General features: G+C 35.1%; 1 protein-coding gene across 7 annotated transcripts in view; it reads left to right on the top strand.

The window, feature by feature from the left end:
- The window catches only part of SNX7 (sorting nexin 7), a 98,170-nt gene that overhangs the window by 30,561 nt on the left and 52,968 nt on the right, over positions 1–14,641 (top strand). For 6 of the 7 annotated variants that reach the window (XR_002641911.3, XM_022553311.2, XM_022553307.2 and 3 more), the window contains exons 3-6: positions 6,649–6,759; positions 7,099–7,263; positions 9,324–9,522; positions 14,073–14,272. Coding sequence is in view for 6 of the 7 variants with exons in the window: in XM_022553311.2 (XP_022409019.1) it covers positions 6,649–6,759; positions 7,099–7,263; positions 9,324–9,522; positions 14,073–14,272 (675 nt within the window). In the remaining variant the exon portion in view is untranslated. The remainder of the gene's footprint in view (positions 1–6,648; positions 6,760–7,098; positions 7,264–9,323; positions 9,523–14,072; positions 14,273–14,641) is intronic. The other variant, XM_022553312.3, reaches the window with a different exon arrangement.

The raw sequence follows: 14,641 nt of genomic DNA, 5'->3' as shown, positions 1-14,641 counted from the left end.
CAAAAGAAAGCTGGAGTAGCAATTCTCATATCAGACAAAATAGACTTTAAAACAAAGACTATTACAATAGATAGGAAGCATACTACATAATGATCAAGGGATCAATCCAAGAAGAAGATAAAACAATTGTAAATATTTATGCACCCAACATAGGAGCACCTCAATACATAAGGAAAATACTAACAGCCATAAAAGGGGAAATTGACAGTAACACAATCATAGTAGGAGACTTTAACACCCCTGTTTAACCAATGGACAGATCATCCAAAATGAAAATAAATAAGGAAACACAAGCTTTAAATGATACATTAAACAAGATGTACTTAATTGATATTTATAGGACATTCCATCCAAAAACAACAGAATACACTTTCTTCTCAAGTGTTCATGGAACATTCTCCAGGATACATCATATCTTGGGTCACAAATCAAGCCTTGGTAAATTTAAGAAAACTGAAATCATATCAGATGCCTTTTCCAACCACAACTCTATGAGACTAGATATCAGTTACAGGAAAAAATCTGTAAAAAATACAAACACATTGAGGCTAAACAGTACACTACTTAATAACCATGAGATCACTGAAGAAATAAAAAAATACCTAGAAACAAATGACAATGAAAACACGACAACCCAAAACCTTTGGGATGCAGCAAAAGCAGTTCTAAGAGGGAAGTTTATAGCAATACAATCCTACCTTAAGAAACAAGAAACATCTCAAATAAACAACCTAACCTTACACCTAAAGCAATTAGAGAAAGAAGAAGAGAAAAAACCCAAAGTTAGCAGAAGGAAAGAAATCATAAAGATCAGATGAGAAATAAATGAAAGAGAAATGAAGGAAATGATAGCAAAGATCAATAAAACTAAAAGCTGGTTCTTTGAGAAGATAAACAAAATTGATAAATCATTAGCCAGACTCATTAAGAAAAAAAGGGAGAAGACCCAGATCAATAGAATTAGAAATGAAAATGGAGATGTAACAACTGACACTGCAGAAATACAAAGGATCATGAGAGATTACTACAAGCAACTATATGCCAATAAAATGGACAACCTGGAAGAAATGGAAATTTCTTAGAAACGCACAACCTTCTGAGACTGAACCAGGAAGAAATAGAAAATATGAACAGACCAATCACAATCACTGAAGTTGAAACTGTGATTTAAAATCTTCCAACAAACAAAAGCCCAGGACCAGATGGCTTCACAGGTGAATTCTATCAAACATTTAGAGAAGAGTTAACACCTATCCTTCTCAAACTCTTCCAAAATATAGCAGAGGGAGGAACACTCCCAAACTCATTCTACGAGGCCACAATCACTCGGATACCAAAAACAGACAAAGATGTCACAAAGAAAGAAAACTGTAGGCTAATATCACTGATGAACATAGATGCAAAAATCCTCAACAGAATACTGACAAACAGAATCCAAGAGCACATTAAAAGGATCATACACCATGATGAAGTGGGGTTTCTCCCAGCAATGCAAGGATTCTTCAGTATACATAAATCAATCAATGTGATACACCATATTAACAAATTGAAGGAGAAAAACCATATGATCATCTCAGTAAATGCAGAGAAAGCTTCCGACAAAATTCAACACCCATTTATGATAAAAACCCTCGAGAAAGTAGGCATAGAGGGAACTTACCTCAACATAATAAAGGCCATATATGACAAACCCACAGCCAGCATCATCCTCAGTGGTGAAAAACTGAAACCATTTTCACTAAGATCAGGAAGAAGACAAGGTTGCCCACTCTCACCACTATTATTCAAAATAGTTTTGGAAGTCTTAGCCATAGCAATCAGAGAAGAAAAAGAAATAAAAGGAATCCAAATCAGAAAAGAAGAAGTAAAGCTGTCTCTGTTTTCAGATGACATGATACTACACATAGAGATTCCTAAAGATGCTACCAGAAAACTACTAGACCTAATCAATGAATTTGGTAAAGTAGCAGGATACAAAATTAATGCACAGAAATCTCTTCCATTCCTATACACTAATGATGAAAAATCTGAGTGTAAAACTAAGGAAACACTCCCGGGCTTCCCTGGTGGCGCGGTGGTTGAGAGTCCGCCTGCCGGTGCAGGGGACACGGGTGTATGCCCCGGTCTGGAAGGATCCCACATGCCGCGGAGTGGCTAGGCCCGTAAGCTATGGCCGCTGAGCCTGTGGGTCTTGAGACTGTGCTCTGCAATGGGAGAGGCCACAACAGTGAGAGGCCCGCATACCGCAAAAAGAAGAAAAAAGAGAAAGAAAACACTCCCATTTACCACTGCAGCAAAAAGAATAAAATACCTAGGAATAAACGTACCTTAGGAGAGAAAAGACCTATATGTAGAAAAGTATAAGACACTGATGAAAGAAATTAAAGATGATACAAACAGATGGAGAGATATACCATGTTCTTGGATTGGAAGAATCAACATTGTGAAAATGACTCTACTATCCAAAGCAATGTACAGATTCAATGCAATCCCTATCAAACTACCACTGGCATTTTTCACAGAACTAGAACAAAAAATTTCACAATTTGTATGGAAACACAAAAGACCCCAAATAGCCAAAGCAATCTTGAGAAAGAAAAATGAAGCTGCAGGAATCAGGCTCCCTGATTTCAGACTATACTACAAAGCTACAGTAATCAAGACAGTGTGGTACTGGCACAAAAATAGAAATATAGATCAGTGGAACAGGATAGGAAGCCCAGAGATAAACCCATGCACATATGGTCACCTTATCTTTGATAAAGGAGGCAAGAATATACAGTGGAGAAAAGACAGCCTCTTCAATAAGTGTTGCTGGGAAAACTGGACAGGTACATGTAAAAGAATGAAATTAGAACACTCCCTAACACCATACACAAAAATAAACTCAAAATGGATTAAAGACCTAAATGTAAGGCTAGACACTATAAAACTCGTAGAGGAAAACATAGGCAGAACACTCTATGACATGAATCACAGCAAGATCCTTTTTGACCCACCTCCTAGAGAAATGGAAATAAAAACAAAAATAAATAATTGGGACCTAATGAAACTTAAAAGCTTTTGCACAGCAAAGGAAACCATAAATAAGATGAAAAGACAACCCTCAGCATGGGAGAAAATATTTTGAAGCAACTGACAAAGGATCAATTTCCAAAATGTACAAGCAGCTCATGCAGCTCAATGTCAAAAAAACAAACAACCCAATCCAAAAATGGGCAGAAGACCTAAATAGATATTTCTCCAACTAAGGTATCCAGATTGCCAACAAACACATGAAAGAATGCTCAACATCATTAATCAGTATAGAAATGCAAATCAAAACTACAATGAGATATCATCTCACACCGGTCAGAATGGCCATCATCAAAAAATCTACAAACAATAAATGCTGGAGAGGGTGTGGAGAAAAGGGAACCCTCTTGAACTGTTGGTGTGAATATAAATTGATACAGGCACTGTGGAGAACAGTATGGAGTTTCCTTAAATAACTAAAAATAGAACTGCCATACAACCCAGCAATCCTACTACTGGGCATATACCCTGAGAAAACCATAATTCAAAGAGAGTCGTGTACCACAATGTTCATTGCAGCTCTATTTATAATAGCCAGGACATGGAAGCAACCTAAGCATCCATTGACAGATGAATGGATAAAGAAGATGTGGCACATATATACAATGGAATATTACTCAGCCATAAAAGGAACGAATTTGAGTTATTTGTAGTGAGGTGGATGGACATAGAGTCTGTCATACAGAGTGAAATACGTCAGAAAGAGAAAAACAAATAGCATATGCTAACACATATCTATGGAATCTAAAAAACAAACAAAAAACAATGGTCATGAAGAACCTAGGGGCAAGACTGGAATAAAGATGCAGACCTACTGGAGAGTGAACTTGAGGATATGGGGAGGGGGAAGGGTAAGCTGCCACAAAGTGAGAGAGTGGCGTGGACATATATACACTACCAAATGTAGAATAGATAGCTAGTGGGAAGCAGCCACATAGCACAGGGAGATCAGCTCAGTGCTTTGTGACCACCTAGAGGGGTGGGATAGGGAGGGTGGGAGGGAGGGAGATGCAAGAGGGAAGAGGTGTGGGGATATATGTATATTTATAACTGATACACTTTGTTATAAAGTAGAAACCAACACACCATTGTAAAGCAATTATACTCCAATAAAGATGTTAAAAATAATAATAAAATAAAAAATAAAGATACACATTCATAAAAAAAAGGATAAATGCACATGCTCATATACCTACGTGTACACTGGCAATCTCCTACTTAGAAATACTTAAGGGTGACCCGATTGTAAATAATTATATCAGGAAGCCCACATTCCTGGCATCTGTTCCCCTTATGGGAAATTATCCTTTATTCTCCAGGTTAGAATATCTGAGGTGAGTGCTCTAAAGAAGTACATTCTGTTTCAGAGATTAGAGATTTGCCTTGACCTAGGACATGTAGGAGTAAGAACTCAGAGGTTTAATAAGGGTCTGTCCTCTCACATCCTCAATATGAAGACAAACTCATCAATGCCTGCCAGTATGTAGTTGCGGGTTAAAGTGTATTCTTGATTCTGAGATTCATTTTCCCTCAAAAACAATTTTCTAAATCCTCCAATTTAGTGTTTGCCCTTGACCAAAGGTCAGTATTTGTTAAATAAATGCATTTTGAGATATAGATCACATGAGTCCGTTAGTCCTAAACTTCAAGTATGCAAGCTCTTATGGTCAGACATGAAACACCATTTACAATTTACTTTCCATGGGAAACTGTATTCTAGATTAGAAGATAGAGATAAAACTTCCAAACAGTAGGAATAACAGCGTTTGATGATAAATTTCCAACTTAGAAAGAACTTGTGTTCTAAAAAGTTATTTTGGAGCAGAAATAATATATAACTTATAACCCTTTAGAAGCCCAGTGAAGTCTTAGAGTAGGAAGAAAGAATGCACTGTCCTTAAGATTTGTACTTATCCTCTGTTTTCTTCTGTTATTGTAGTATGTTAGGGAACTCCTCTTTTAAGTCAGTGGCAGGGTGATGAGGACAGAATCAACCAATTATTTGACTTGATTTTATATCTTTCTCTTCCTGGAATTTATACAAGTTTCTTTTGTGTTTACTTGAAGTTTTGGGAATTCTTGAAGACATGTAAAGCTCTATCTTACTTTAACTTCCCAGTGTTTGAGTGTTTTTATTGTTAGTTATGCCATTTTATTTTCTTGGAAATGGGTAGTGAACCTATACGTATGTGCCAGGTATGAGGAGGTATCAGTAAGTGTTGTTTAATGAGTGACTCTAAACATGTTTTGTGTGCATATGTATGTATGCATGTTTATGTATTTGCATATATATATACACATACCAACTTGTATATATATTTGTTAAACTGTGTTTCTACTAGATTTAGTTTGCCTATTTTTACCATTTCCACAACTTGTACCATTTGGCATAATAGTTAGATTTTGTAGTGTTTTTTGAACATGTAGTTCCTTAGACTTCCGCATCTCATTTACCTCCACTTTTTCCCGCTAAAAAGGGAATGTTTTGCTAAGATATATTTTATGATATTCTAAACATTCATTTTAAAAGAATAAACTTTGTCAAGTATAGCTTTTGTGAGCCTTATTTTATGACAATTAAGATTACATCTTATTTTGACTTGAACTGCTTAATTTTACAATTGTGTTCGTCTGTGTGGGTGATTGATATTTCTGGTGAATGTGAAATATGTAACGTGTTATTTATTCCATGTTTACTTCTCCAGGAAAATCTCAAACTTAATATTACTGTGTATAATTTTTAAAAAGAAATATATAAATGACTTTTTCTCTTATGATAGGTGAGGGCGCATTATCTAAGCTATTTTTGTATCTGGCTTGGGATTCAGGTAATAGAAGTGAGGTTGATATTTTACCCATGTTCTTCTTGTCATGTGTGTTGGAATAGATTTTTAGTTAAGAACAGATATTTTAATGTATTTGCTTAGTTTTTAGGAGTTTAGGCATATAGCTCAGAATTCCTTGAGAAATGATAGGAAGATTTTCTTTTCACGTTAAATTTCCATTAATGACATTTTTAAAAAGCAGTAAAATCACTCTGTATAATGTTAGAATTTTCAAATACTAAAAGCAGATTTTATCAAAGCAATTCATTTGAGCAAATTCCAGGAAAACATTTTTTTCTCAGTTATGTTCAGGTTATTTTCCAAGTTGCAAAAATAGGACTTTCCTCAAATTCTGAATTCTGATCATCTTGAAAAATGAAATATATTTGAAACCTAAATTCAGAACACACTTTCTTGTTAGCAAGAAAGTCATGCCAAAGATAATAGTAGTTAAAATCTTGTGGAAGACAGATGGTTGCTCTAAGACAGATTTTTTCAGTTTGGATTTTAAATTTGAGCATGATGTTTGCTTTCTTTCTGGGAATACTGGAAAGATTGCTTTGTTTCATCTGCTACATGAATTGATGTCTGCAAAAAAAAAAAAAAAGACAGGCTGACAAACACTGAATAATTAGAATTTGTTAGTTTTTCTTAGAGACCCATTTATTTCAGAATGTCTAAAATAACATTAGGCAAATGTCTTCTGTCTTATATTGCATGTGCTGTTATTTTCTCCTACTTTCTTCAGACATCTCGTGGGGAATTTGACTCCAGTGAATTTGAAGTTAGGAGACGTTATCAAGATTTCCTTTGGTTGAAAGAAAGACTTGAAGAAGCACACCCCACTCTGATTATTCCAGTAAGTTTACATTTTTTTTTCACAGAATAACTGCCATTTTGTCTTGTGAATCGTTAGAATGCCTAACACCCAATTTCAGACCTTTTAATTCAGTATAATTCATTTATCTTAGGAACATTTGTTTTTAAACTTTTCAATCTATGTACAGATTTGTTTTTTTAAAGTATTGTAATGTGTTAAGATTTTAGTGTTTGGCTCTAGCATTGTGAATTTTGAAAAATTATTTTTATAAGAAATGATCACACGTTCAGATAATCTTCCAAAAAGAAAAAGTGTAGAATTCCTTTTAATCCTGTGCCACATAATGTTCAGATACCTTTTTAAATTTTTTTGCCCTAGCCATTGCCAGAAAAGTTTATAGTGAAAGGAATGGTGGAACGCTTTAACGATGACTTCATTGAGACACGCAGGAAGGCATTGCATAAATTTTTGAACCGAATTGCTGATCATCCAACTCTAACATTTAATGAAGACTTTAAAGTTTTTCTTACTGCACAAGCTTGGGTAAAGGATTTTGATTTATACTCATATAATCCTTTAGTATCTATACGTGTAGTAGGTTGTATGCTTTCTCTTATTTACCTTTATAAATCAGGTAAGAGTGGCCTCGAATTAAGATGTGTTTTTAAACATTGGAGAGAGATCCTTCAGATACAACCCTGTGTCACGTCTACGTATAAACATTATGAAAATCTTGTACCTTTCTCACCTATACATCCTCATATTTCTCTTGGTAGCTGAATTTTTTTTTTAATGCCTGGGTACTCCTTGCATATATTGCCAATACTGAAAATATATAAACATTTAAAAATTGACACTGTTTTGAGTAGTAATTGGTCAGGGCTTTTCGAGTTAGAATAAAAGATTTTATTAAATAGATGGATGGATGGATGGAGAGATAGGTAAATAATATAATTTCCTTACTTTCCCTTCAATTACCTAATTGAAGGGGGTCTAATTTCTAATACAGAAACCTTATATGTTCCTTTTCTTTTATTCTATGAAGATGTAACTCACCAAGAAAGATGATAGGTAGAACAATGGTCAGTATTAAATACTTACCAGTGTTGAGTTTTCTATCTCTCGGTTGTTGCCAAAGTGATCGAAGCTAAAAAGTGATTCATCTCAATCTTGACGGTACTTGCTGTCTGGAAGCCCTATGTAACTTATGTGAGATGAATTTGTGGCCTGACTCCAGACCCTTAGAAGCTGTTAGAAACATTATCTGCAGTCAGCAGTGGCAGTAACAGCTTGCCAGTTGTGACTTGTGCCGTTTCTGATAATGTTTACTCTATCAAATGATGTGGTAGCACTCCTCGATAGACGTGTTGCCTGGTCAAGAATAGCGTCTGTTATTATTTGCACACAAAATCATATTGACATGGAAATAAACAAGTTTATATATTATTTTGTGTAAGACCTTTAGGAAAGAAGATCTGGAGAAAGACAATATGTTGTTTAATATTTGGGTAAATAATACATAATATTTTTATCTGTGGATTTGGTAGTCAGCATTGTTATAGATTTTTTTGTGTGTGTATGTTACTCTTCATCTTTTATTTGATCTCAAACCTGTGTTTCAGTAAGTGCTACAACCATCCTCAGAATCCCTTGTCCTCCTTCTTGGTGTTCTTTTTTAGTATGCCATACTTCTGAAGGAATACTGTAGTGTATCCTTTTATAGCATTTCTACTTTGCAAGTCTGTAGCTGACCCTCCTAAGTTAACTAGAATTAGAAACAGCTAGTTATATATTTTATTAAAAATCTTTCTCCAAAGACAGTCAGCCAGTGGAGATAGTGTCACAGTTTATCCAGTTAAGTTAGTTGCAGAGCTATGGTCAGGGAGTATCTGTTTACCAATTATTCTAGTGACTTTAAGTAGACAAAGTAGGTTAGTGCTTAGCAGTGAAGCCCCTAGGGTCAGACTGCCAGGGCTCCAATCCTTATCCACTAATTCATTGCTCTTGGAACTTGAGCAAACCTTCCTTTGCTTCTATTTTCTTCTGTACAATGAGGATAATAATAGAACCTACTTCATAGTGTTATTATGAGTTATGTATATAAGAATGCAGGTATAGTGCCTGCAACATTAAGCTCTTAATAAATGATAGCTATTATTATAACTAAAGAATTAATGAAGTTTTCCAATTTTTTCCCAGGGAGTAGTTATAGTTAGACCCTAAGAAATCTTTTTCTCAATCATTTTTCTATTAAATTCCTGTTACAAAATATGGATTTCATCTCATATCATCCTTCTTATCTTCTCCAGTAATCTCCTTAAGTGCGATTCCTTCTGTTAAACCTTGTTCTTTGAAAGATCCATGCTCTGAGGAAACATATTTTATATGAGCTCTTTGAAAAGGAATGTTATCAAGGAGACTGAGATTTAGAGAAAGAACTGTACCCTAAACTCATCTGCTTCAAATTAACGTGAAAAATAAAAGACGTATATGAAACATTTTTATTATCTTTATTTTATTCTTCTAATTAGATTTCTTTTTTGTTGTTGGGACTTGGAATATCATTGTCTGCTTCATCACGAATATTTTATTTTTTTGTCTAGGAACTCTCTTCTCACAAGAAGCAAGGGCCTGGATTACTCAGCAGGATGGGGCAGACGGTCAGAGCGGTTGCATTATCAATGAGAGGAGTTAAAAGCCGCCCCGAGGAGTTCATGGAAATGAATAACTTTATTGAAATATTTAGCCAGAAAATAAATTTGATAGATAAAATATCTCAGAGAATTTACAAGGAAGAAAGGGGTATGTAGAATCACTGAAATGTGATTTCGAAGTTGTTTGATTTCTGATGGATCTTTACATTTGCTGGTGTGGTAAGGCAACATCAACTTAGCATTTCTTTTTGGTCATTTTTAGTATTTCTGTCTCTGCTTACAGTGCCTGTCTGTTATTGCATGCTGTTTACTTTATCTATTAGAGCCCTTAACATATTAATGGGTTGTTTTAAAATCCTGGTCTGATAATTCCAACATCTCTACCACATCTGGTTCTGATGCTTGCTCTCTCTTCAAATTGTGTTTTTTGCCTTTTGCTATGTCTTGTAATTTTTTTATTGGTAGCCGGACATGATGTACTCATAAAAGTTAACAGACCTTTAGTAATGTGGCAGTGAGGTGTCGGGGAGAGGAAGTATTCTAGAGGCCTGTGATTAGGTCTCAGTCCTTTAGTGAGTCTGTGCCTCTGGACCGTGAGCTTCACAAAAGTTCAGTTTTTTTTCTTCCCCCTCTTAGTTGGATCAGGATGGGCAGAGTGGGCTCAAGTTGGGTATTTCCCTTCCAGGTCAGTTAGGTTCTGATAATACCCCAGCAGGTTATGCTCTGGTTAACTAGTTTCCCATGAGGGCAGGCCTTGTTGAGAAGGCTATTTCAAAATGGTTCATTTTCCCACCCCCTGCAGGAAGCAGAAGTAGTTTTTATCTGATATTTACTGTGTAAGCTTTTGCGGGTAAATCTCACAGCATTGTGGGGTCCCCTTGTGACTGGGTTCCTCTGGAGTTTTTAACTCTTTGAATTGTCCACACTGAGCCTCCAGCAATTCATCATTGACAGTTTCAGTCTCCCTACCCCCCGGCACTGGTTGCAGAAGTGATTTCCCCTCTTGAGTCTCTGCTCCAGGAAGACAAGATTCCTTGTATCCATGTGTCTGTCTTTTCAGTCTTGCAGGCAGTGGTTTGTACTGTGTCCTCCCCTCTCTCACAGATCCAAAAAAAAGTTGGCTTTTCAGTCTGCTCGGCATTTTTCTTGTTAAGACCAGTGGCAACTTCCAAGCTCCTTACAGAGGAATCACACAACATTAAGTTAGAATTTCACCTTCAAAGTGTGGTTTATTCCCAGATCCATTGTGAACATTTCTGATTCCTAAATGATTTTGAATGTAGTCATGGCCGGTTTCCATTTGCTTTAATTAATCACTAGCTGTCCTGTTCTCATTTATAGATAATAGTGATAAAGAGCTTAATATTTTGGATGTAGTTGGTCTCAAATGTTCAACATGAGCTATAGTTTTAATCAAAGAAGGGATGTGTCAGGAAACAGGGTTTTCACAGTTTCTAGTGATTTTTGTATGGGGGGACAAGTACTCATTAGGCCTGTCCAACCAATGGCAGAGATTTATATGTGGGAAAATAGGTCCTGTTTCCTATTTTCAAGTTAGAATTTATTCCATGATGGAACTTCCCTGGTGGTCTAGTGGCTAACACTCCACGCTCCCAATGCAGGGGTCCTGGGTTCAATCCCTGGTCAGGGAATCAGATCCCACATGCGGCAACTCAAGATTCTGCAACTAAAGATCCTGCATGCTGCAACTAAGACCCAATGCAACCAAACAAATAAATAAATACTAAAAAATAATAATTTATTCCATTATGATTTTTTCTAATTCTATGAGTTTTTGCTAATTTTCTGATTGTATTTACCTACATTAAAAATAGATGACTAATTCAGAAAATATATTTCCTAATATAAATCAGTTTTAGAGATGAACTACTTAAAGTCCCTACATTGATGGTTTATTTCTTTATTGTCCATGTCCCACATTAAACTGTAAGTTCCATCAGGACAAAAAGGGAAAAGGATTGATTTATTTCTGGTATCTAGATAGCGCCTAACACATTGTAGATGCTCAATTAAAATCTATTCAATGATTGAAAAAATAAATGAATAAACATAAGATTTGGTGGTATGAAAATCTGCTTTATCAAGAATTGATTGGTTATTAAAAGAGATATAGAAAAAATTGTTATATCTGAGTGTATATTGCCTTTTCTCTAACTTCCTTTCCTATGTATTGACTTGGTGAGGTCATTGTGGTGACTAAATATAGTTTAATAATTTGTTTTATGCCTCTTGGTCTGCCTTTGTATTTACCATTTGTCATTTTTTTTAAATGTCAAGAAGCCAGTTGTTTTAACTAGGTTCTGTGATTCCAATTCTATTAAGTAGATTCTTGATGCATAGTTAAGTTGTATAGCAATTCAAAGAGGTGCTTGGAAACTCTTGACACTTAAGATTTCTGTAGAATATCAATATGCTTTATATTTGCCAGCACAAGGGACTAGTTTTAAAATCTTTGATATACTCTAATATTTGTGAAATGCTCAAAACGAAAAGTGGGTTTTGTGGTAGACTTTATAAATCTGAGCTCTCATTTTCAAGGAGTGAATGCACACTGACCCAAACTTGAGGGATTTCTTGGTCTTTCGAATGTGAAGCCCACTTGTCAAGATTTCATTCAAAATGATAGATTTTTTTTTTTTGGTAGTTCTGGGAGTCTGAGCTATATAGGGTGTTTCATTCATATTTAAATCATAAAGAATTTGATGATCACAACGAGTCATTTCTCTTATGATTTACTTTTATTCAGTTTTTTTCTGTGATTTTGTTTTGTGTTCCCCAATTTATTAGACAAATTTGTATTGACCACATGTTGTGCTGCTGCTTTGTGCTAAAGATTGAAGGAGGGTTAAGATAGTACCTGTCCTTGAGCTCACAGTTTAGTTGGGGAAACAGATATATTAATGGACAAATTACAGTGCAGCTCATTAAGTGTTTGCATACAGATGCGATTTGAGTGCTGTATAAGCACAGTTTTAGAATTTCAGGGAAGCTCTCTATATAGAAATAAATACTACACGGGGTTAATGACACACTTTGATATATACACAAATTGAGAAAAGAAATAAAGTAGAATATTTTCTAGAAATATTAGTTTAGTTTGGTGATTGTTTAAAATAAAAGATAGGCCTAGATCAGGAGGATGCAATTTGGAAGGGCTCTAGTGGTCATTAAACCGAATATCTTCCTTAGGTGACAACTAATATTTCTGTTTTTTTTAATTTTTAAAGTCTTTTTTAGTTTACTTGATCATATACACTTTTGAAATTTTAATAGTTTAGTAAAAAGTTTAATTTAGAGCAATATGACATATTTCAACTAACCCCAGTGACTAGTAAGATGATTAAATATAGAGAATTTAATTGTATTTATATGGATATTAAACCAAAAACACTCACTACTCATGCATTCTCTACAATAAAAAGCCGTCTGTCATTAAAAGTTGATAGTGTGAAAGCAAACATATAAAAACATTAAGATTTTAAAATGAAATCCAAATTTTTGGATAAATTTTTGGCTTATCAAGCATTGAATAGTCTTTTGTTATTCATTCTTTCATTGATATGTAAATATATATTGAATATATTATGTATTAGGCTTTGAGATTAAAAAAATAATAAGACCCTGCCCAGTTGAGTCTTGGAGCATATGGCCTAGGCGTGTGTGAGTTATGCAAGCAGTTATAATAAAGTGGGATAATAGAAGTATTAAATTATGATAGGCTTTAATAGAAGTATAAAATTATAATAGACTCATTGAGGACAAAGCATCTAAGAAGCCTTTGGAACAGAAACAGAAGAGATTTGTCTGTGTTAGGACTTAAAGGATTAGAAGTAGTTTGTCAGATGATAGAAATGGTAGAGTGCAAGACTAAAAGATACATGCATTGTTTAAGTTAGGAAAAATCATGAGATATTCATGAATGAGCGGTTATTTTGGCTTGAATTAAAATATCTTTGGGGGAGAATCTGAGGAGTTAGACCTGGAGAGGCAAGGTAGGGACTGATCATAAAGGACTTTCTAATTCAGCTAAGAAACTTCACTGTTCACATACTGTGACAAAAATTGAAAGAGGGAGAATTGTTAGAAGTCCCTTGCAGTAGTGCAGGTTAGAGGTGCTGATGACAGTGGAAGTGAGGAGAGGTGGGTGGGTGGGTAGGTAAGTGGGTGGGTAAATGGATGGATGGTTAGATAGATAGATAGATAGATAGAGATTTAGAAATATTGGAATTGCTGACTGGCTCTGTGCAGGTGTGAGTCTAGGGTCTAGGATGACCCCACATTTTTTGGAAGCAATTACCATTAAGAGGATATATAAACAGGATAAGAGGAAAAAGAAGACATGTTTTGTTTAGGTCACGTTGCCTATGAGGTATTCAGGTATAGTTTGTTTGGTAGGCAGAAGTCTGTGATAGATACAGTGATCGTATAATTTATCTCCCAAGCCAGGACACTTTGGGGAATGAAAAAGCATGTTATCGATTACACTTGGAAAGTTTTCATTCAAGGACCAGTTGAGCAGATTGGGATGACAGGTCAATTTAATGAAAGAGGATATCCATATTCTTATGTTCATGTACAAGAACATGTGCACAATGAGAAAATAAGGTCCTTTCTTATTGTCTGTAATACAGGGATTTTGAAAACTCCTGTAAATTGAAGAACTTATTGTTTTTTTAGAATATTTTGATGAAATGAAAGAATATGGCCCAATTCATATTCTGTGGTCAGCATCAGAAGAAGATCTGGCTGATACTCTAAAAGGTGTTGCAAGCTGCATTGACAGATGCTGTAAGGCCACTGAAAAACGGATGTCTGGACTCTCAGAGGCCCTGCTTCCTGTCGTACATGAGTATGTGCTTTATAGTGAAATGTTAATGGTAAGAACACCTAATTCTACTTCTACCTTAGTTCCTGACCTGATTATATGCTTTATAAAGGCAGTTTCTATTTCTTTTTGTTCACCACTATCTTCCCATCCTAGAAGGATGCTTTGCGTGTAGATACTCATAAATATTTGTTCACTGCATGAATGAATTGATGAGTGGAAGAATATGTTAATAAAAGACAGGAATTTTCAACAGTAGCAACAACAGTTTATAAGATAGATTTGAAGCATCCTCAGTCAAGATTTACATAGGGAGTATGATTAGTTTTTCCAGCCTTTTAAAATTTTACTTTAAAATTTTTTAGCACTTGAGAAATTTCTTTTCATGAAAGAGTTGCTTTCTTGCTTCTAGGTACATTTG

Source organism: Delphinapterus leucas, chromosome 1 (assembly GCF_059928025.1).
Source record: "Delphinapterus leucas isolate spDelLeu-1000000601 "Yukka" chromosome 1, BTC_Dleu_Yukka2, whole genome shotgun sequence".
Classification (NCBI taxonomy): domain Eukaryota; kingdom Metazoa; phylum Chordata; class Mammalia; order Artiodactyla; family Monodontidae; genus Delphinapterus; species Delphinapterus leucas.
Note: the sequence above shows the minus strand (reverse complement) of the source record. Positions and strands in the feature narration are given on the sequence as shown.